Source organism: Mirounga leonina, unplaced genomic scaffold (genome assembly GCF_011800145.1).
Source record: "Mirounga leonina isolate KUSES-001 unplaced genomic scaffold, KU_Mleo_1.0 Mir_114, whole genome shotgun sequence".
NCBI lineage: Eukaryota > Metazoa > Chordata > Mammalia > Carnivora > Phocidae > Mirounga > Mirounga leonina.
The window spans coordinates 29743644-29768621 of NW_023270265.1; the positions used below are offsets into that span (position 1 = coordinate 29743644).

A 24978-nucleotide genomic window follows, 5' to 3' on the forward strand; every position below is an offset into this window, starting at 1 on the left:
TGGAGTCATACTGGCGTGGGTTAGAATCCTGGCTCTGCATCTGCAATTTGTAGGTATGTGATCTTGGACAAATTCCTTAGCCTTGCTGAGCCTCAGTTTCCTTAATATGAGTTTGTCAAAAAGATGTCCTGCTGACTCTTTACAATGGAGCTCACCAGCTCCTTCCTTGGCTTGGGTATGCATGTTCATGGTATGGCCCCTTGTCCAGACACCCAGAGGCTTGAAATGCCAAAGTCACTTCTGACCCCCCCATCCACCTCCCACCCCGGCCAGTTGCTGAGTCAAGTAAATTGCATCTCCCCCTGCTCTTACATCTATTTCTAACCTTATATGTTTTGTCCCCCAACCACTCTTCTGATGTAGGCCCTCAATTCTATTATCTTAGGCCAGTGTTCTTCAATGTAGAGCACCTAAGACAATCCACTGACTATTGAAGAAAATATCAGAACTTCTACATATATGTGCATTTTAATCTCAGTCTTTAAAATGTTCTATTTTACATGTGTCTTATAAATTATTAGAGTAGTACATGTATATAATATACGATAATATATTAATGTTAGTAACCTATTATTCACCAAGAAACCCTCCATGGTTTCCTCCTGAAAATACTGGAAAAGAATAATAGAAGCAGTCACAGCAGCTCCCATCTATAGAACAGGTACTGTGGATACGCCAGGCATGGTGCTCAGCTCAAATGTTTGAAAACAAACTCATCTGTCTATCATTCAAGACATGTACAGTCTTCTTTTCTAGTCTAGTAAGATAGTCGCTTGCAACTTTCCTTGCATATACTGCAGGCTTGCTGGATGCTTTTATGCTTTCATCTTCTTACCTTTATAATTTTGTTTATTTTTCCCCTTCTTTTACTTTCCACATGCTATAGGAAGCAGTGTGAGTAATGCTTAAGAACAAGGATGGAGATATATACACACATGCATACATATATATACACATATTTTTACATATCTATCTATATCTACCTATGTATCTTTATATACACATAATATATATATCTATATAGGTATAATACGTTTATCTCAATCTTTGAAATGTTCTATTTTATATAGATTCAAATCTCTTGGTTCTGCCACTTTCTAGTTTTATTTAGGTAAGTCACTGACACTTCCAAGCCTCAACTTTCTCATCTGGAAAATAGGGATAATAACCAATTCTCAGGTTTGTTGTGATGAGTTATTAAAATGCTACATTTGAAGGGTGCCTGGGTGGCTCAGTCAGTTAAGTGTCTGCCTTCAGCTGAGGTCATGATCTCAGGGTTCTGGGATCCAGCCCCATGCTCAGCAGGGGGTCTGCTTATCCCTCTCCCTCTGCCCCTCCCTCCCACTAGTGCTCTCTCTCTCTCTCACTCTCTCTCTCAAATAAACAAATAAAATCTTAAACAAAGAGAAATGCCACATTTGAGCTGAGCACCATGCCTGGCGTATCCACAGTACCTGTTCTATAGATGGGAGCTGCTGTGACTGCTTCTATTATTCTTTTCCAGTATTTTTTGTCCAGTTCACCCAAATTCTGAGATTGTGCAGGAAAGTGAATATTTTCATAACATAAATATGTTCACTAAAGAGCTTGCCATTTATATGACTGTTATCTATACTCAGACATCCCTACCAGCGTCATGTGACTAACTCCTGCCCATCTTGATATCACTGGTCTCTCTTTTTCAGTAGGATTGTCTGGGTTATTATTAGCCAACAAGAAATGCAAATGCAATGCAAAGCAATTGTAAGCTTTGTAAAAGATGCCAGATCACTTGAAACAATGCAAGTGATATTAGAAAAATTCTAGAATCATATCACAGGCAATGGCAAATCAGCATCTGGTAGAAAAAGAGAAAATCAAACAATTATAAGTGTAGGTACCTCAAAACAGAATGTTTTAAATATCAAAGGATTAAGAGGAGATTTGAGAGAAATTAATGAAGGCTTTGAATATTTCTGCTAACGGAAGTCTTTTAAAAATAATTGGCCTGAGTACTTAACTAAAATACAAAAAGCATTAACCATCAAAGAAATTATAGATAAATCTTACTACATTATCATTAAGAATGTCTGCTCCTCAAAGAAATCATAAAAAAGTAAGGCACAAACTTTATATGTCTTTATCCAGAATTTATAAAGAATTACAAATCACTAAGAAAAAGACAATGGTAAAAAATAGGAAAACAATGTGTGTGAAACAGGCATTTCTCAGAAGAGGAAACACAAATGATGAATAAACTTGAAAAACTGCTTAACCTTATTTTATAAAAAGGAAAATAAGATGTATGACCATATTAAGATACTGTTTTACTATTTCTAGAGGGACAAAAGTTACGATGTCTGTATTAGTTATCTCTTGCTTTGTTATAAATTACCACACACTTGGCAGCTTAATACACATTGTTTCATAATTTCAGTGGATAGGACTCTAGGTATGGCTTAGTTGGGTCCTCTGCTTAGGGATGCCTGGTGACACTAAGCAATGGCAAAGATGCAGATCAGTGGGGATTTTTAGATAGCACTTCGGAAAATCATTTTACGTTCTCTTACAAAGTTGAACATTTGTATTCTTTAAGATGCAGCAATCCCACTCCTAGGTCTACCTGCTGGGAAGACTTGTAATTGGGGACTAGGGAACATGCATGAGAATGTTCATGGCAACATTGTTGATATAAACAAAACCCTGGAAACAACCCAAATGCCCACTGACAGGAGAATGGGTAAATTGTGGAATTTTCACCCAACAGAATATCAGATTAAATACAAGCACAGAAGCATGTATTTAATGACATCATTAAATCTTTTACCAATTATGTTGAGTAAAACAAGCAAGGCAAAGAAACTACATACGCTGGGATGTATTTTTATAAAGCTCAAAGCAAAGCAAAATTAAATAATAGATGTATGATAAAACCATTTGGAAAAATCTAGGGAATGACAACAACAGGATTCAGATGGTGCTTACATTGGCTGATGGTGGCGGTTGTGTAGGCACAGGGATGGGAGGGAGAAAGGAATACACAGGTACTAGGTATTGATGATGTTCTATTTCATAAGTTGGGTGATGGCTTCATCATGAGCATTTATTTTATTATTATGCTTTATAGTTATACATGCTATATATTCTTTTGTATGGTTATTATATAATAAAAAATTTAAAAACTGTTGTACTGCAGAAGTTAGATATATGAAAGAAGTCAAATTGCACCATAATATAGTTAGCTATGTAAAAGAAAAGCCCTGGGGTGCCTGGTGGCACAGTCAGTTAAGCATGTGACTCAGTTTTGGCTCAGGTCGTGATCTCAGGGTTGTGAGATCGAGCCCTGTGTCGGCTCCATGCTCAGCGCAGAGTCTGCTTGGGATTCTCTTTCTCTCTCCCTCTGCCCCTTTTCCCCACCCCTCAAATAAGTAAATAAATCTTAAAAAAAACCTAATAATTTTTTTAGGTTTATTTATGTAAGCAATTTCTACACCCAGAGTGGGGCTTCAGTTCACAACTCTGAGATCAAGAGTTGGGTGCTCTTCCAAACGAGACAGCCAGGTGTCCCCCAAACCCAATAATTTTAATGGATCCAGTAATTGTACATTATTACAATTAAAGTGCAAATTTTAAAATTATAAGACAAAATACTCAAAAAATTAAATTCTTAAAATGAATTGTAGGTCTGTTTTTAAGGGAAAAAACTCAAACTTTTTTCTGTACTATTTATTATGAAAATTGATCCCATTTTCAGTGGATTGACTTCGAGTGGCTTTGTCTATTCAGTTTGTCCTTTGGTAGTGAGACCCCTCTCTAGTTCATGAATACAAATATTATTGCTATGACTACTATTCCCATTGAGATCCATCTGAAATATTTCCCTCTCTGCAGTCCACCAAATGAGTATCATCTTTACTTCCGAACCTACCCACACACTGCACAGTACTCCTAGCACCTCTTTGGGGACCTGGCAATACTCTGTCTTATTTCATGACTTAGTTATTTGTTTTTCTTCTGCTGAAAAGTGAGCTCCTTGAAATTTGGACCTTATTTATCTTTGTATGAAACTAGCACAATCATATGCGTTGTGCTGGCACTAAATAAGAACTTAGTGGACTTGAATTTTTCTAGACCTGTTTCATTGTAGGTTTTAAGAAAAGCCAACACCATCACGACTTAATATGTGCAAATTCTTCACATACGTTAAGTTGTGGGATAAGGTGCAAGGGTAAAACCAGCCAGCAGTCTTGGTAATGAAGTTCAGGCCGATCTAGGCAATTATATACCCTGCCCAGGACTTCACAAACATATATTTGCATTTGAGAACATAAAACCCATTGCAAAGAGATCTCTTAAGAAAGTTTGTGTTGTTTATATCAGAAAGTACCAGAAGCATTTTTCCTATTATTACAAAAATGGTGAAGGTTAGTGTGTGCAGATTTCTCCTGTGCGTCATAAAACAATCACCCACATCCAGAGCCAAGAACCACTGCGTAACCAAGCAGTTTCCTGCTCCTGAGGAACTCAGCTGTGTAATTCTGTTTCATCCCCAAATCCTGCATCTCTCAGCCTCTCCAGGGGGCTTTACCACTTCATGACATCATAAACAAGGTAGGTCCAGAGTTCAGGTTACTGACATTTTCGTTATAAAGCTAATAAACAAGAAAGCCCCAAGGTATCAGCCATTATTTTCCCTTTTCTAAAGCTAGATAGAAATGTAATATATTTACAGGGTTTCTAATTTATTTTCCTGCTAACGAAAAGAGGCATTTCTAGATAAATTAGGCAGTGCTCTGGAGTTGCCTTCATATAAAGAGGGAAGCAGTTTAGCTTAAAATTTTAAATTTGGCTTTAGTCTTTTGTTAAGGATTATGGATGGGGGTGGGAAGGTGGAAAGCAAACTAAAACCAGGCAAACAGGCAAAAATGTAATGCGTTTTTTTCATTGTAGAAGAGTTATGTGTGCAATTAGAATTCTTGCGTTTAAGGAGGCTGTTTAAAAAGTCCACACATTATTTAGTTTAAGACTTAAGTTGAGGGACACCTGGGTGGCTCAGTTGGTTAAGCGTCTGCCTTCGGCTCAGGTCGTGATCCCAGCGTCCTGGGATCGAGTCCCACATCGGGCTCCCTGCTCCGCGGGGAGTCTGCTTCTCCCTCTCCCACTCCCCCTGTTTGTGTTCCCTCTCTCTCTGTCTCTCTCTGTCAAATAAGAAAATAAAATCTTAAAAAAAAAAGAATTGCTTAAAAAAAAAAGTTAAGCTTGGATTGTCAGGTGTCTGTATGCACACGCACATACAAGCAGAGCTTTGGAGCCAATTAATGTGAAGGCACTTGCCAGTCTTATGAATTAAAATAGGCATTTGAAAACCACTTGCACTATCAGAAACCACTATAAACATTTCACTAAGAGATCAAGGTTGTATATCAAGTGTTTTCATGAATTATACAAAATATGCACGATGAAAAAGTTTCACTCAAATGTATATGATTTATAGGAACAACCAGCTCATTAAGGTGAATTATATAAGCTCTGCTAACTGGGAGTTGTTACAGTGGTCTAATTAAAGTAAAAGTTCTCAACAAATCTATCTCACCTCTGTTGATGTGTATTACTAAAATATGATGGGCATAGTTTGCTGATAGTATAATTGCAAGCAAGAAAATTATTGAGCATCTAGAATGAGTAGAATGCAATAGCAGGTATGAGGGACACATAGAAAGATCCATTAGAGTTCTGACCTTAAAGGCTCATCATTACAACTGGAAAGAATGAATTCATAAGGATTAAATACTGAAGTAATATAAGTGGTATCTTGACATTTTGGAAAAAAACATTTTCTGTGTATCTGTGAAGTTGGCTCTCCCAGAACTAGTGATTGGGGGATTTTTTTTTTTAAACCACCTTCATCTTGAACCCATTGGGTGAGCTAGAGTGAAGATAAACTGGTGTCTCTTTCTTTGGAGTGAACAGTATCCAAGCATCTCAGTGAGTGGCTTTTGCCCTGGTGGGTATAGATAAGCATGTGACTTCGGATCAGGAGCCAAGCTGCCTGATTCACATGAATTAGCTAGTTCACGGGGTGAAGCGATTATTTGCAATGCTCGCCCAAGCAAATTGATGAATCCAGGGTGAACAGAATCAATGCACTGGCATTTGCCAAACACAGATTCAGATTAAAACAGAATAAATTAGTTCCTCTTAGTCAGTTATTGCCTCAAGTAGGTGAGCTGAGGAAGAAGAGGTGTTAAGGTGCACGTTGAATGTGAACTACCTTCTGTTTTCAGTTGAAGATGCAGAGCAAAAGACAGGGAATATAAACAGACAGTGAACATAAAATTGTAGCTCGGTGGGGAAAGGAATTCTGTGAGCAACTCCATTTCTTCCTCCGAACTGTACCCAGAATAGCACTGACTCCGATTTGCATAGACTGTTCAGAATGTAGGTTTTTAATTTATTGTCAGATAAAATACAAACACCTGAAGTCTGAGTGACTTCGTGTCTGGAGTTTCCAATCTGGGGTTACAGACTGTCACCGTGTAATGACAGCATTATTTGAAGCTAATACCGTAATTGATTTCTTACCACTATACTCAGCCAATGTTAATAATGAGCCATGCTGTTATTCAGCATAACTTAGCAGAGGCTCTTGCAGCCAAAGAATCCATAACCATGTCTGACAGTCTGTCCAACTGCAAGGGAGCATCATTCCGAAGATGGACATAATATGTTTTATGCTTACAAGTCGTGCTCAGCCAAAGCGAGAGCTAGTCTCCTGATGTTAAGAATCTAGCTTTTTTCCAGTATAGCTGTTCACAAAGTAATTTAGAGAGTGCGGCATGCTACGAAGTAATATTGATGTGCATTGTGAACAAACTCTGAACAAATAAAGAAATGCCAACCTGAAGATGCAATCTTTTGTTGTTGGGGAAATAATGAACTATTTATGATTTTCTTTTTTTTTTTTTTTGTTAAAGATTTTATTTATTTATTTGAGAGAGAGAGAATGAGAGACAGAGAGCATGAGAAGGAGGAAGGTCAGAGGGAGAAGCAGACTCCCCGCTGAGCAGGGAGCCCGATGCGGGACTCGATCCAGGGACTCCAGGATCATGACCTGAGCCGAAGGCAGTCGCTCAACCAACTGAGCCAACCAGGCGCCCTATTTATGATTTTCTTATGATGTTTCATTGACTTTTGGTGCTTCTAGCCCAGTGACAAATTAATTGACTTAGTTTAAAAAGAAATGAATGCAGCTTAACGAAGGACAGGATATGTATTACAAGGCAGCTGGTTCTGCTGCTGCTGGCTGATGGAGACCATATACGCCGGACAGCCTAATGAGTCTCTCTGTTGCATAAGATAGATTCTCTTTATAATAGAATTGCACGCTTCGTCTCTAAATGGGGTTATTATACACACCACTGCACAATGTTTGAAGAGCTTGGTTGGCCCTTGTAGAGGGTTAGGAGAGAAATACATTGGAAAACAATCGTACTTAAGACCTTCAATCCATCAAACACTCCATATTTATCTAAATTACCAGAATGCTCTCCCAAAATATAAATTTGTATTATACACACAACTGGAATGTTAATGCTGACTGGCCTTCACTTTGGTTTTATCAGTTAGGTTTTCTTTTGTAAACACAGACCAAAATTCATGCACAATGAAGCCTGGTAATGCATTTCAGCCACTACCACCCAACTCTTTTTGCCCTCTGCTCTTCCCATGTCCACTGTCTTGGTCCCTGAAGTTTCATTTAGTATTCTCTCTGCCCACCATGAACACACATGCATCACTTGGCCTGGGTGATTTAACTCTTAGAACTTTTTGACTTTGAATACTGCAGCAGTTTTAATGGTAATTCACTCAGCTTCTTCACTTTTCTCCACACTCGTGGGTCCTTGCTGTTCAGTCGCTCAGTTATTCTTTAGAATAAATCCATTTTGATTCCTTTTACAGCCTTGGAAAAAAGCCAGGAAGTGGAGGTAGGGGAAGATGGGCTAAATGGCGGCCTCGTTCACTCTGTATGTGAAGATCACACATCCTGTTAGAGGGTGTGGGTGGAGCCCATTCAGCTGGCCACGGTCCCGGGAGCTGAGTCATGCTCTTAACTCTGCGTACTCCCCCCTGGCTGCCAACCCGATTTCACCTTCTGGTTCCATTCTTCTACTGATAGTATCATATAGCCTTTAGGAATTATGTAGCACGATTTCCTCCAAGTTCTTTTAGGGTCTTCAAGCCCCAGAGAGGGCATTGCATGGGAAAAGTGATTCTCGAGTATATCACGACTGGGTTTTTGACTTGTCACATCTTGGACTTTGGGACACACATTCATTGCTGTTGACCTTGGGATTCTCACTTACGAAGTGAGGTAGCAATATTTGCTTCTTCTAGCCTCTCTCCTCTGTGTCTATTTCCTCCCTGCGAAGAGCTGCTGAAAAGTGTTCCGCCTGGGAAACATTCGAAGGTTCTTGGAGTAAGATGATCTTTTCAGTTTAAGACGTTATTATATCCCAAACCAGATTGCTTCCCCCTTGTCTTTGTGGGGTTCTTTACTTTTCAAGTCCACCTGTATTCCGGTAGAGAGTAAGGGAGCTAAAAGAAATGGACAAAACAGTTTCATGGGCTTCTCCACATATTTATTACCCTCTCCAAATTCAATCTTGAAGCTTTGTCAGAAGTGTTATTTCTCCAACAGAGCAGGCATTAAGTGGCTATAGAAAGTAAACTCACCTCCTGACATCTTTCCCATTGCTTGCTACATCCATTTACTGGGAAGTTTATATTGTAAGGTGTGATGGGAGGTGTTGTACAACAAAAGAAAATCCACCACTTTGTAATTCCATTTGTTCAAGTTTTCTTCTTTTGCATGGGCTTTTAGATTTCTTATTTCTGGAATTATTTCTTAAATGTGAGTATTGTTTTTTGATACATGTTTCTCCAGAATTTTATTCCATCCAACTAATTCTTAAGTTACATACATTCTTTTGAAAGTAGAGTCATGTTATTTGTGATAAAATTTCTATAATTTGGCCATGGGGAAGAAAAATCTAAAACAAATGCTAACAATGAGTAGTAGTTAATGAATTTTCTTCTATTGATTTTTTAAAAAATGATTCTCATGTTCTCTGTCAAAAACAGATTATTTGATGACAATGCTAAGAATATTTAGCTCCAGGTAAAAATTAGTTTCAGTTTGCTTGGATGTGTCATTTATTGAGAGGGCTTTTACTTATATTTTTTTCTTTAACATAATTACTTTAAAGAAATAAATATGTACAGAGACAAATGAATAGACACACTAGTCTTTATCAATGTTTGTTCAAATTATTGCAGTTTAGAGAAATGGGAATCCAGAACTGAGATGCCTAAGAAACAAATCTTCCCTTGTATGTAATTTCTTTAGTTCAAGAATCTGAAAACACATTACAAGCAATTAAACTTTAAGGTACAAATGGGAATTCTATATTGTTTGTTGGTTAAATTCATTTATGAAATTATGATTTGCTGTGGATTCCTAGCAAGCCCTTTCTTTTAGTTCTACAAATGTATACATCCTAGTTTTCTTGGCTTTTTACCTGTTCTCTCAAACTACTTCCAGATCTCTGCTCTTTCCATGTCATGTTTCTTAAAAGACTCGCTTTCTTTACTTCCTACTTCTGATTTGTTTTCCAGCCTCTGTGAGTTTTGCTCCCCCAATGTTATTGTAAACTCTCTAAGGTCAGTGGTGTCATCCTAATAGGCCTCCCCCAAGGCCATTTTCAGTCCCCCTTCTGTTTCTTTTCTTAGCCCATCGGATATCACTGACCACTCAAATCATGCCTCTCTTTGTAAACACTGCCATTTCCTGGTTGGGGGACATTCAGTTACTTTCCCTTGTTCCTTTTCTCTGGGTCTTTCTTCTTTGCCTCCCCCTGATATGCTGGCTCTCCTAAAGATCTCGTTGTTCTGGCCCACCCCAAACACCATCCCTAGTGGATGGAGCCATTCTTATGGCTCTAGCCATGACCCACCTCCAGTTCCAACTTGCTCTTTTGTTCGAACTTTGGGACCTCATTTTCAACTCTTCTTCTCAATATCCCACAACACCTCAAACTCAACATATCCAGACCCCACTGATAACCAGAAGAGAATGTGGGAACGGTTCCTTCCCCCTTCCCCACACCCCTTCTTTCCTAGCCTCCCTGCCTCCATTACCATCACCTGCCAGCCCCCAAGGTGTCCATATTAAAAGCCTTAGAGTCTTCTTGGTCCTGCTCCTTCCTTCCTCACTTGTCTGATCTTTCCCCAAATCCCACTGATTCTATCTCAGGAATGTCTTCACATATCTACCTCCTTTCCATCCTAGTTGTCTTAGGTCCATCTGTTTTCATCTTCTGCTTATCCTGGTCCCCTGAACAGTCTCCTCACTCTGTTCTCTGCCTTCCCGCTGGAGCTATTCCTCTGAAGACAAACCCAAGCACGGCTCATCCTTTCCTCCCAAACCACAAAGCCTGGAACCTACCTATGAGCCCAGCCTTTTCTCTCCACTACTCCCTCCTTTGGCCCAGGGCACCTACTGAACTAGACTCACTTCTCCTGTGTCCTGACTCTGAACCTTGGCCTAAAAACCTTTCCTTTCTCTCTCTGCTTGGGGAAAAACTCTTACTCATTCTTCAAGCAACAATGCAAATGATATTTTTGCAAAAACTCCCACACTCCCTACTTTTACTGGCCACAACACTTGTCCAAATCTTCCATCACTGCCCTTGTCTCTCAGTCATGTGATCATAAGTTTAGGTAGAGAGAGACTTTTCCTTCCTCATATGTCATATTATTTGTATCCAAATGCTGGACCTATCCTAAGCCCTTGACCGGGGTTGTTTGGACGCACTCTTTTTTTTTTTTTTAAAGATTTTATTTATTTATTTGATAGAGAGATAGCGAGAGCAGGAACACAAGCAGGGGGAGTGGGAGAGGGAGAAGCAGGCTTCCCGTGGAGCAGGGAGGCCGATGCGGGGCTCGATCCCAGTACGCTGGGATCATGACCTGAGCCAAAAGTGGACACTGAGCCACCCAGGCGCCCCTGGACGCACTCTTGATAGAATCTACGGTGAATGTGTTCAGTGAGGCACTCCGAAGTATCTTAGGATGGTCCCAAGTTCTCCCGACCTTGCTGGTAAAGGCACTTTCCCTGTCTTGGAGGGGCTGTTCATCTCCCTTGTGGTTTTGCTCACCACCAGGAAAAAGAGAAACTGTATGTGGAACTAAAGCACATCCTGGCCCGGCAGCCCGGTCCCGAGGCCGCAGAGCAGCTACAGATCTACCGCCACACGCTGCGGGAGAAGACCAAGCAGCTGAAAGTAAGTGGGAGCCTCTGCCTTTTCCTGGCCCCACGCGAGGGACCTGGACAAGTCCACTGTCTCGGTACAAGGAGCCGGTCTCCCAATGCCACATGCCGCAGAGGTTGGCTTTTGAGAATTCCAGTCCCAGGAGGAACAGGACACATCTCAGAGCCACCCCCCCCCCCTGCAGCTAGACTAATAGACCCCACGATTCTCTGCTTCCTGAAAGAAGGAGGTGAGCAAGTAAAGAAAGAGTTGGAGAGAGAATGATGGCACCAGAATGGAAATTTGGGGGGTGGTGTGTATAGGGATGATCTCAAGATGAGTGAGAGGACTTGGATGGTGGGGAAGAACAGAGGAAACATTTTAACACCGTCATCCCCGGAAGCAGACCACTGTGCCCAAGCAGGTGTTTGTTATTTCATTCCACCTGCAATAAATGTGCAGAAAGCACAGGTTGGTCCCCAGCCCCCAGGGCCTGCCTTCGTGACCATCTCTCAAATCAGTCACTATGAAAGGAAAGTAAAATCACTAGAATTCTGTTAGCATAAATTCCCTTCTAAGTGACTTCAGAACCTCAGCTGGGGAGATGGAATGTTTTATTATTACATGTGCCTTTTAAAAGTTTTCTCAAAAAGTGTGTGTTCCCATTGTATCTGGAGCTTTACCTCCTCAGCAGGTACTTAGATATTCTTGGCATGTCAGAGAAGTCTCACACACATGCATGCATAGAATGTAACACACGCTGGCTGAATTCTGGCACTTACCTGCGCAACGGGGGTAATAATCGTTGCCTTTCTGCCTGGGGTAATATAGATGCCATGCTCCTCGTCTAATTCCAATCCTTCCACAAATAGGACATTGTAAAATCACATCCTTCTACTTTAAAAGAGGCAGATGAAACAGAAGTATAATTAGAACATTGATTTTCACCTTATCACTCACCGTGTTTATTTCATATGAGTATCCTGAGATGTACTTCAAATTTTGCATGAGGCATAATCTTTTGATTATTTTCATCCTTTTAAACAATTGTATATGTCAAGCAAAAGAAAAGCTCATTTTCTCAGGAGTGGGTATAGATGAGAAAAGCACATGTCTGTCTTCACATTACTGTCAGATAGCCACACTCAGCACTAGATTGCATTATATGGCTCACAGGAGCTTTTTGGTATTTTAACCCTTTAACTCAGGAAATCCAGAATTTTGCTCTGATGAAATGTGACCCCTGGTGGAAGAGGTTCAGAGGTGGTGGCCCTCAGCCGGTCTGCCAGTTTGTCCTCATTATCTGGGCTCTTTTAGGAAATGCTATGTTCATTGTTTGGAAACAGAGCCTTTGTTCCTAATTGTTTAACTATTAAGGCAGGTTTTCTCCCAACATGAAAGTCCTATTCTTTAGCTCATGATAGCATAGTCAGAATCGTTTTCAGAGCGATTAAGGGAAAGTGTTCAGAGGCAGATGAATACTCAGAAGACAAAGATCCCCCTTTTGTGCAAATTTTTAAAATCGTGAGCAAGAGGAAAAACAAATCTGTCTGTTGCATGCCCCTTAGAATGGTAACCTTCCTTCCTTCCCTCTGGTTTCTGTGGGGTGTACTCCTAGCTTGGGCATGCTTTACACATCCTGTTTAGGTGAGTAAATTCCCACTCTTCCTGCTCAGCTGAGACCAGTAGCATCTATGGGACACCAGAGTGGAAGAGGCAGATAATCAGGGTTCCTATCACGCATGCTTTAGACTCTCCCATGCGCATATCAGCTTCCTGCTTCTCAGAGGTGAGTACTGTGGTGCTGGGAGAAAGAAAGAACCTGTGCAGAGTCCCAAAGAGCACAATAAAGAGGTGACAGACATTTAACAGAACAGCAACCTAGGAAAACACATAAATTGGATGCCTACTTAGTGGTGGTGGTGGCAGGATGATTCCAGAATAAATTTTACCATAATCTTCGAATGAATCACTCTCCCTAGTAATGACTTCCCTGAATGTTCTTTAAAAAGACTTTAAATGCAGTTTGATACTGTATGTCTGGGAGTTTTTCTGTCTCTGCTCACAATATACCTGAAACACTTTACACCATTCATGTGTGAGCCTGCTTGAATGTGGCCTGAGAGTTCTTTTAAACAGAGGTTTCATTACATTTGTCACTGGATTAGGAGTCTGCAGACCTCAGTCAGATTTTTACCTAGAGGCAGACCTTGAGAACTGGCAGAAGTGAGTGGGTTAGCTGTTAAACTTGGGCATGGTTTTGTATCACTTGCCTCCCTGAGGTAAATGGCAGCAGATTAGAAAAAAATCTCAGGAAAGGATATTGTCTCACTGAGTCTCTTCTGCTAATGCTGCTTTATTTGTCCTGTTAGGTTTTGTCTTCAGAGTTGAATATGTATGAATCACAGAGCCAAGAATATAAATATGAGATCGAGAAACTTACCAATGAACTGATGAACTTAAAGAAGAAATACCTAGCTCAGAAGCGTAAAGAATACATTCAGAAGTAAGAATTAGTCAAATGTTCTTCTAATTGTGTTGTGCCTATTACCTGCTGATAAGAAAATAATTGGCAGACAGTCACAGAGTCATGGAATCCATGGGGGGTAAACTAAGGCACAGGGTGAACAAATGACATTCTGCAGGTCCCCACTGGTTTGTGTCAAAGCAAGATGCATGTCTCCTCTGATACTAAGGCCTCTCCTTAGGACCCGAACAAGGATCCATTAATATCTGCTCATTGGTGGACCTCACATGGAGCAGAGGAAACAGTGTGATCTGCGCAGCGCCCCACCCCCCACAACACTGTTCTCATGGTTTGAGAACATTTACAGACACAGGGAATTTTGCTGAGGGGTGGAAGCTTGGTAAAGCTGTTCTTTCCAAGAATGCAGCTGTACCACTGTAATGACGAGTAGCTCACAGATCATTTTTTTAAAGATTTTTTAAATTCATTTATTCATGAGAGACTGGGGGGGCGGGGCAGAGGCAGAGGGAGAAGCAGGCTCCCCACGGAGCAGGGAGCCCAACATGGGACTTGATCCCAGGACCCCAGGATCATGACTCGAGCCGAAGGCAGACACTCAACCAACTGAGCCACCCAGGTGCCCCCACAGATCATTTTTTACCTATGTTTTAGATAATCGGTCTCTGAACCATCTTTATGTCTAGTAACTGACTTCAGTATCTGCTGGGGGCGTGACGTGAGCTCTTCTTTGAGGAGAGGATGATGCCCTCTCAGGTTGACATTTGGGGTTTTAGGATACCTACATGTGGACTGACAAATGTCTCTTCAGTTGGTTATCATCATTTGCCTAAGGCTGGGGTGAGAGAGTGGGCCCGAGGGAATCAGTGGGTTTGAACCTTGGCTTGGCTGTGTGGCATTACCCAACTTATCCAGTTAATTCTGTAGTGGCTCACATCGTGGGTTTACATTAAGTTGGGTATTTCATCCACGTGGGCACTGCAGGGACCTGGTGAAGAAGGGGCATCTGCCTGTGATTTGTCAGTGACAAACAACTATTTAAAGTAACTCGATGCAAATGGATTTGCCAGGAAAAATTTGCCCTTCTTGTAAATCAGAATATTCCCTCATTCCACATTCAGATGCCAGCTTCTTGGTAGAATAAAATCCTGCGAAAAATTAGAGCTAATTTTGGTGGGTCTGTCTTGATGTCTGGGTCTGGCAACTATCTGATTCAGAATCACTGGTGGGATTTGGTGAACATGCAGGTTTCCAGGCCCCATTTCCAGATGTTTGGATTCTGCAGGCTCTGGATGAATTTGCAGGTCAGTCACTCCTCAGGGGATTTCCATGCTCACGGAAGCTGGAGAACCACTGATATTAATGGTGTGAATCAGTGCATGTTGGGTGGAAACACGGTGGTTTTCTTTTAGGACACCAGGGTCGTGCTGGTGGCTGGTTCCAGTGTGAGGCATGTGTCCAGTTCAGTGGACTTCAAGCATTTTGATTACACTCTCTTATCAGTAAAACACTTTTGAACTTGTAGCCCCCCATATATATACATGCATATTAAATATGTATTTGTTTTGAGTTTTAAAATGAAATTTTTTAGAATAGTTTTCTACTTCCAATATATTTTAATTTATCTAAATTGCATGCAAAATACTATTGTCACTTTGTCAGTAATTAGTAAACTGAGATTTTTTTTTTATTTTTGAAAGACAAAATATGAATAGAATCTGAAATACCTTCTTTGCACTTCCCAGTGGGTCATCTTACTCATCTTGTAGAGTAAATGCAACCCATTTTGGAGACCAGCAGTCTAGTTTACACAGTTACAAACAGCCAGCTTAGCTAAGCAGTTAGTTAACTTTCTAGAGCTGACTAACTCCCCACCGTGGCCCTGGAGTTTGGCCTGTTGACCTTATTGATCCCCCTCCTGCACACCCTCCACACAGTTTTCTGGACAGAGAGAGCCTGTGGAACCAACAGGAATGCCCCTGTGGGCTCAGCCCCTCCCAGTGGCACATCCACGAAAACTGCAATGCCCCCAGCCATAGGCCACTTGTGGATATTTAAATTAAAATGAATTACAGCTAAATCAAATTACGAATTCAGTTCCTTAGGTGCACTAGTCGCATTTCAACTGCTTAATAGCCACATGGAGGTAGAGGACACAGCATTAGGCTCTAGATAGAGAGCTTTGCCATCATCGTGGAAAGTTCTATCAGCACAGCTCTAGAATCCTTGCTTTTACCTGTCCTCTTCTTGCCCTAAAATGTTCATTACTTGTAGCCACTCTGACCTGGTTAGGATGTCATTGGTGCTTCCATTTTGGTGGGGATCCATACACTGGAGGTAGACAGAGAGAGGGGTTCATGGGAGAAGAGCAAAAGGTTTCAGGTGCTGAAGGAAAGTATGCTGAGGCAAGAACAGGGTGCGGAGAGGGTGTGGACTGGAAGGGAGGAGGCTGAAGGGGACCAATGTGATGGTCTACGAATATACTACAAAGGCAGTGTAAAGGAGACATCATTCCCATCAGTCACCTCAGACCAAGCCAGCCGCGGTAAGCTGAAGTTCCTTCAGAGAGGGAAAGTTACATTACTGAAGGCAAGAGAGGGATGGGGAGGGGGCTGCCTGCATCCACCAGCCATCAGTTATGCAGGTTGCAAGTACTAGAAAGAATCCTCTTTACTGGGTCCACTCAAGGCTAAAGCTTTTGTCCTACTTATGGAGGATTATTTTTTTTAATGATAATGAAATCAATCCTGCTAAGAGACTGCTGGATTGATTAGTCAATCCTCTACAGGTTCTTTCCAAATGGAATAATTTAGAATAATCTCTGTGGACGTTTTCCCTATACTTGCTCTTTATAAAATAGCAACTCATGCTATTTTTGCCTTCTTTCACTTTTCTCAAGCACCCTTTTCATCATGTTTCCATCCTGACCTGCACCCTCACCCACTTGCCACTGACTCTCCTGCCCCGGACCCCCAGGCTGGTCTCGAGTTTGCAGAACTAGCCAGATTCTTTCCCCAAAGGTGGAATTCCTTCCCTTAAGGTAAATCACTTCTAGTTGTCAAGTCTAATTGGGTTTGGTCTTAGTTGTTAGCTTAATTTTTATTTTTAAAAAGGGATTCCAAAGATGTTTTCTGTAAGACCCCTAAATACACAATAGGGAATTTGTGTAAATTTAAGCTACCTCTGCAGGAGACCTGAATGTGTCTGTGTGCAAATGTGTTTGTGTGTGTGTGAACGTGTGTGTATATGTGTGTGTATTTAAAGGAGATATGTTGTAGATTTTCCTTTATCTATTGCCAAAGGTGCTATCTTATTTATCTTTCTCAGATTTTCTTGTATCTTAAACTATTTCTAATAATAATTGCTGCTTGTCTAAAGTTATAGGAAAATTTGTATTTTATAAATATCCAAGTTTGGTGAAGATATCTTGTGTGTGTGGTAAATATTTATAAGTTTCCACTGAAACTTTGGAATATAAAAGTTGGTAAATGATGAATTAGTCATTATAACTAAGCCAAGAGAAAGGTTCTTCTGACTGATCTTTGGAACTAAACAAATGTTTTATAAAACAGGAAGATGATTACAGGTCGGAAGTGTCAGGTCTATAGTGATTGAGTTATAATGAGGTTTTATGTCCACATTTAGATCACCATTAAGAAGGTACATTTAATTGTGTCTTTCCCTAATTCTGTGTGTTATCAGTGAACACCTAATTAGATTTAAACAACTACCTTGTCTAAAACTGGAAGCTTTAATCAAAGCAGTTTTCAGTGGCTAACTCACCCTAGGAACTTAGAGAACACCACACTTAGAAGAGGAAAAATATGTTAAGGAAGTTAACTTTCACCTCCTGTCTTACAGAAATAAGGACAGAGTACCCATGGATAACACCTTCTCAACGGCCAAGCCAACTGGCCCTCGTTTTACTGGGGGTGGATTTCCCCTCAACAGGCCATCCAAAGTGAAGTCCTAACCTGAAGCTCCTGGCTGGGTGCATTTGAATAGCTCATGAAATTCGCTTTGAAACATTTTGGAGGAATCTCTTTCAAATCCCTTGGATCCTAAGTATTTAGAGAAATCAGTGCTCAAATTCCAGGATGAAAAGAAATACAAAACTATCATTGTCATGTACATATAAGAGTGATGACATCCTACTTGGTCCTCATGGATATTAACAGATTGTAATTATATCATTCAATTAGGCTGACACATTGCATAAAGCAAATCTTCTGTTACTACCACATTGATTGATTTGAAATGCACCACATATCTAGACACTCTGTAGAGATGAAATTTTGGGTCTGAATTTATCTATTATAAACATCGGTGTATAGGTTTTACATTTAAAAATATTTTTGAAATGCAGTGTGTTTCTTATTAATTAGAATCTTTTTAAATTATTCCTCATTAACAAGTCACTGCATGAGGTGAGAAAAGAAAAGACAAACTCCCAAGTATTTAAAACGTGTTTTGAGAATGATTTCTATGTGGAATTTCTTTTCAGGCCTGGGGTATGAAAATCTATTCCAAAGAGATAAACTAATAAATACTTCACCATAAATAATAAAAAAGAACCTTTGTAGAGATTTTGATCTTTGCTTTGGTAGAGTATGTAATTAAAGTTTAAAACTACTTTGAGAAATGTCTAACATAAGGATCTGATTCAGTGGAACCAAGACTTTAAAATGAGGGATTTGGGCTGGTGTCCTCTGAAGGCCTTGTATTTCTTAGACCTCCCGCTTGGAGAATGGGGTTATGTCGGACAAGGATCTGTGTGGCTTTCAGGCTTCAGGCCAACATTTAGAGTCATTGAATCCATTGTATTATCTTTCTGTTGAAGGCACAGTTATGTGGACTTCAGTTCAAAGTTTCCTCATTAAGTGAGTTCATTCAGGAATATTATGTGAGGACACTTTGGTCATTTCTCTCACAAGAACTTGACCTCTGCAATTTTTTAAATTATAGAGGAGTAAGCAGCTCAAGGACAAGGACAATATAAGTGGATCATTCCAGTTGTCCTATGGGACCAAGTTTCCCACTGCAAGGAGCAGAAGACTTAATGACCCCAAGATGCTTGTTGAGATTATACAGAGAGGTGGGATTTTAGAGGGATCACCTGCATGTTCTGCTGTCTTTCTCAGTTCACCCCCAGAAGCAGATCCAAGACAATGATGACCGTGAAGTGATTTATTATGAAGTGATCCCAGGAAACCCACTAATAGTGGGGAAGTAGGTCAGAGAAGGGAAGGCAATCAAGCTAGTTTGCACTTTTAAGTCAAGTTCCATGGTGGGAGACTTTGGCTACATTTTGCAGGGGGCTCTGGAGACAATGTAATCACAGCTCAGAGTTGTCCCTGTCAGGGGCAAGGGAGCTGGAGTATTTATAAGCCCCATGCTGGCTGGTGTTGGTCAAGGACCACTCTGCAGGGGTCCTTCTGCCTGCAGGCAAAGCAGGGTCTGGCAGCCTGGGGGCAGCCACGAGACAGAAATGGCGTTTGCTGACTGTCAGCAGTGAAAATGCTAAGGGCTGGGGGAAGTGGGCTGGGCAGTAGCATCCTCTTGCTTTTCCCGCATGGTCCCAGGAGGAAAAGGACAGATGGAAATCACCCTGCACTGTAGCTGGTGACCCTGTGCTGAGGTGTGGTCATCAACTCTTTGTGTACCGTATAGGAGGGTGGAGGACAGGGATATACCCTAGAGAATTTGCCAAGAGCACCTTAAACCTAAAGAATCACAGTGGGACCATTTCCATTTTTGAAAATCACTGGTGACATCTGACCTCAGGGCCGTATTTTTTCAGATAAATGACTTTTGCAGGTAAGGTAAAGCAAGGCAAAGTTATTACACATGTACAACTTTGGAGATTTTCCAGTCCATTTCGGGACATTTTGCAGGGTATCTATAGCCAACTTCTTTCTGAGTCCTTGGATGGCTTTATAAGAGGTTCACTTCTCTAGGGAAAAAGACATCTATGATTCTTGATCTATCTCAGTATGATAAAGACTTTGGAGGCAGATGCTGGGTTCGAGTTCTGGCATATCGTAACAATGAGTTGTTTGAGGATTAAATGAATTAATGCAGAGGTAAGGTTAGAACAGTATCAGGCACATAGTGACTGTTTAATAAATACCTGCCATTATTATTATTACATAGAGATAACTTGTGTTTTGAAATTAGAGAATAAAGAATGTTTATGACACTACAAGGAGGGATGAAATTGGATTTTGTAGTGTGATTTAGGGTTGAATATCTTGCAGAAATGCCACATTGGGTACCTCACGAAAAATTCTGTATATGTTTTTTGTAATCTGGGGACAGATTTTTCACCTTCAGAAATCAGAGCTTCCAGAGGGAAAGACCCTGGTGGCCTCTAGCTGCCATCTTCTTGTTTTTCCTCCCTGGAATGGAGCAGGGCAGTCAGCCTCTGTGGATGACAGAGGTCCCATGAGCCAAGATGGCGCGGGCTCCGGTAGATGACAGGGCAGCTCAGGATGGCTCAGTATGCTTATGTTCAAACGTAGGAGGAGTAAATTAAGACTTGAAAAGCTGGAAGATACTGCCACTGCTTCTCATTTGCTGTACACCCTGACAGCCCAGGGTATTAGAAGCAATAACTATTAGGTGTGGGTGTTACCACCATAGCCATATAAAAGTGAGTTGTTAAAAACACTGAGATTTGCAAATCATTAAAGGTAACTGTGAACTCGCAGTGGGCTGAGGTGCTTTTAAAATCACAAATTTGAGCTGCATTGTAAAGCAACATTAGGAAATTGTACAGTAGCATCATTTTACCCTGGGGTTTTCAGAGTTTCAGAAAGAAGTCCTGTTGCTAAACCAGCCATTGACTCTCCACTGGGCTGATGGGGGAGCTGGTATGGTTTCTCTGTAGATGGAGAGAGACATGATAAAAGGGACTCCCTGGTCATTATTTGCTGATCATAGCTTCTCAGCGACTGCTCTCATAGACAGGTTTTCATTGTGCTTACCTCTAAAGAAGTTGCCCAGAGCAAAGGTTTGTTGCTGTGATAAAGCCGTAGAGACAGATGTAGTTATGCTAAGAGGAGGCAGTAGCAAATCTCTGGTCATGGCCTGTCATTTTGCTATAAAAATTTATCCAGGGTTGATAATTATCGTTTGATCTCCTGGCTCTCTCAGTCAGATTCTGAAGTTTGACCTATGCCAAGATACCCACTGGAAAATGCTATATAATGAATTTTGAGCAATGTTCATTTCAGAGCCTGGACCATTTGAGGAAAAATGCTAGGTCTCTTAGTAAACATAATCAATTATATGGAGATCTAGCTGGAATAGGAGCAAAGGGAGGGCATTTTAAAATATTAAAATGGTAAAATCGTTTAAAAATATATCTCACTATTTTCTTTGTAGTGGATGGGAAATATTTTTATGACATTATCCATTTTTAACTCCTAATTCAATGCTGTTTTAGTACACCATTTCTCATATCTATTATTTAAAAGTTCCATTAGGATTTTGAGACCCATTAGAATTTTATAGCAGTATGAAATGTGGTATCAGCAGGGTACCATTTTTCTTTTTTATAATTAAAGATAGATTTTTTCCCCCTTTATTTTGAAGTACCTGATTGAAAATGTGGATAGAATGTTAGAAGATATGAATGAGCAAAAAGAAGAAAAGGGCACCAACAATTCCACGATCTATTGATAAATGGTGTTTCCTGGGGCCAACACTCCTCTCATTCACACGGGTTGGTTGTTCCAATTGTTCATGCCCACCATTTGTTCTGACCGATTGGTGCTTATAATTCCCAGTTGTTAAATGTTTTGAATATGACCTTTGAAATATTACTGTTTTATTATCTTGAGTGTATCTTCTTCGACTTTTAAAATAAGTATATATAAATATATTTTGTTTTTAAAAATCAAAGATAAAATGGAGATACAATTTACATATAACAAAAACACATATTTTAAGTGTAAAGTTTAGTAGGTTTTGACAAAAGCATATACCCAAATAACTATAATCATCATCTTCCAAGAATGCCCTTATATCCCTTGGCAGTCAATATTCACAGCCCCCATCCTGCCTAAGCAACGATGGATCTGTTTTTCATCATTGTATGTTAGTTATGTCTTTCTTAGAATTTCATATAAGTGGAATCATATGCTATATATTCTTTAGTGCCTGGCTTTTTTAATGTAGTATGTTTTTGAGATTCACTTATGTTGTTGTGTATATCAATAATTTATTCATTTTTATTGCTGAGTAATATTCCATTACATTGACATAATACAATTTGTCTATTGATTTACCTGTTGCTGGGAATTCAGATTGTTTCTTGAATCAAGTTGTTTAGTTATCATGAATCAAGTTGCTAGGAACATTTATGTACCAATCTTTATGTGAACAAATATTTCATTTCTCTTGGGTAAATGCTGAGGAATGAACCTGCTGGATCGAAAGGTAAGTGTACATTTAACATGATAAGAAACTGCTGGACTGTTTTCCCAACTGATTGGACCATTTTACATTCCTATGAACAATGTGCATCAACTGCGATTACTCCAATCCTTGTCAATATTCAGTATTGTCAGTATTTTTTAAGTCATTCTTTTGGATATATAGTGATATCTCATATTTAAATTTATATCTCCTGATAATAATGTTAAGCATTTTTTCATGTGCTTTTGGTCATTCATATGTGTAGTGTCTTCAAATCTTTTGCCTATTTTTTTTTATCATAGATTGTAGAAGTTTTTTGTATATTCTGGATACAAAACCTTTGTCAGATAGATGGATTGCAAATGCCTTTCCATTTTCTTAACAGTGTATTTTGAAGAGCAGACATTTAAAATTTTAATAAGGTCCAATTTATTTTTATTTTCTTATGTGGTTTATACTTTTCTTGTTCTAAGTAATTTGTGCCTATTCCAAGACAGTAATGATTTTTTTAATCTGTGTTTTTCTTTAGAAGTTTTAGATTTTATGTTTGTATTTATGATCCATTTAGAGTTAATTTTATGTATGGTGTGAGGTTAGAGTAGAGGTTTATTTTTGTTCCATATGGATATCCAGTTGTTCAGCACCATTTTCCCATTGCATTGCCTTGGAACACTTGTAGAAAATCAATTGACTATTTGACTAGTTCTATTTATGAACTCTCTGTTCTGTTTTGTAGTTCCATATCTATCTCTCTTGATAACAATAGCTTTATGGTAACTCTTAAAATTAGATGGTGTAAGATCTTCAACTTTTTTCTTCTTTAGAATTATTTTTGTTATTCTAGATCCCTTGCATATCTATATACAGCTTAGAATCAGCTTGTCGATTTCTACAACAAAGTTTGCTGGGAATTTGGTTGGGATTGCATTGAATCTATGGATGGATTTGGGGAGTATTGTCGTCTTAACAATATTGAGGCTTTCAATCCACGAATATGGTACATGTTCTCATTTACTTAGTTTGAAATTTCTCTCAGCAACTTGTAGTTTTCAGTGTACAGATATTGCACATATTTTATTACATTTGTCTAAATATTTTGCATTTTCTGATGTTACTATAAATGGTATTTACATTTTTACTTTCCATTTGTTATTAGTATGTAGAAATGCAACTTTTTTAATATATTATTTTGTATTCTAGGATGTTGCTAAATTAATTAGTTTTATAGCTTTGGGGGATTATGTAAAATTTTCTATGAACATAATCATGTTTTCTACAAATAAAGGTAGTTTCTCTTTTTTTCTTCTTTTTTATTCACAATTACTATACTTATACTGGCCAGGAATTTTAGTACAATGTTGAATTGAAGTGGTGAGAGCAACATCTCTGCCTTGTTCTTGATGTCAGAGGAACCCTTCATCATGAAGTATGATGTTAGCTGTAGGATTTTCATAGATGCCTTTTATTGGGTTGAGGAAGTCCCCTTTTATTTCTTGTTTGCTAAGATATTTTAATCATGCATGTATATTGAATTTCATCAGTGTTCTTTTTTTTTTTTGCATGTACTGAGATAATCATGTTTTTTTCTTTTATATTTTGTTAACATGGTGTATCACTTTAATTTTCAAATGTTAAACCAATTTTGCCTTTTTTTTGGGTAAACTCTTCTTTGTCATATTGTCATTTTAATGTATTTATATGTTGTTGAATTAGACTTACTAATATTTTGTTAAGGATTTTTACAACTATATTTATGAGGTTTATTGGTCTATAGATTTCCTGTGGTATCTTTCTATGGTTTTGGTGTTAAGATTTTGCTGATCTCATAAGCTGAATTGGGAAATGCTCCTTCTTTATTTCCTGAAATAGATAGAATTGTAGAATGGATATTATTTCTTCCATAAATATTTAATATAATTTGTCAGTAAAGCCATCTGAAATTATAATTTTTCTTGTGTAAAGGTTTTTTAAAATTTTTTTTTTAATTTTATTTATTTATTTGAGAGAGAGAGAATGAGAGACAGAGAGCATGAGAGGGAGGAAGGCCAGAGGGAGAAGCAGACTCCCTGCTGAGCAGGGAGCCCGATGCGGGACTCGATCCAGGGACTCCAGGATCATGACCTGAGCCGAAAGCAGTCGCTTAACCAACTGAACCACCCAGGCGCCCTCTTGTGTAAAGGTTTTTAAATAGATATAAGGCTATTCAGTTTTTCTGTTTTATCTTGTGTCACTTTATATAATTTGTGTCTTTGAAGGAATTCATATATTTCATATAAGTTGTTGAGTTTATTGACATAAAATTGTTCATAATATTCTTTTTTTTTTTTTTAAAGATTTTATTTATTCATTTGACAGAGATAGACACAGCGAGAGAGGGAACACAAGCAGGGGGAGTGGGAGAGGGAGAAGCAGGCCTCCCGCAGAGCGAGGAGCCCGATGCGGGGCTTGATCCCAGGACTCTGAGATCATGACCTGAGCCGAAGGCAGACGCTTAACGACTGAGCCACCCAGGCGCCCCTATTCATAATATTCTTATACTACCCCAAACATTGGTAAGATCTGAACAAATGTTTCCTGTTTCATTCTGGATATTGGTAATTTGAATCTTCTCTCCTTTTTTCTTATTTTATGTTATCTATCTATCATCTATCAGATAGAGAGAGAGAGAGAGACAGGCAGAGGGGGATGCAGGCTCCCCACTGAGCAAGAAGTCCAATGTGGGACTCAGTCCCGGGACCCTGGGATCATGACCTGAGCCGAAGGCAGACGCTTAACTGACTGAGC

General features: G+C 39.5%; 1 protein-coding gene across 1 annotated transcript in view; it reads left to right on the plus strand.

Moving 5' to 3' along the window:
* Positions 1-17800, plus strand: part of CFAP58 (cilia and flagella associated protein 58) — an 86892-nt gene extending 69092 nt beyond the window's left edge. Inside the window, exons 16-18 of the mRNA XM_034987227.1 lie at positions 11202-11321; positions 13661-13794; positions 17635-17800. Of these exons, the coding sequence (XP_034843118.1) occupies positions 11202-11321; positions 13661-13794; positions 17635-17746 (366 nt within the window). The 3' untranslated portion in view covers positions 17747-17800. The remainder of the gene's footprint in view (positions 1-11201; positions 11322-13660; positions 13795-17634) is intronic.
* The last annotated feature ends 7178 nt before the right edge of the window (positions 17801-24978 follow it).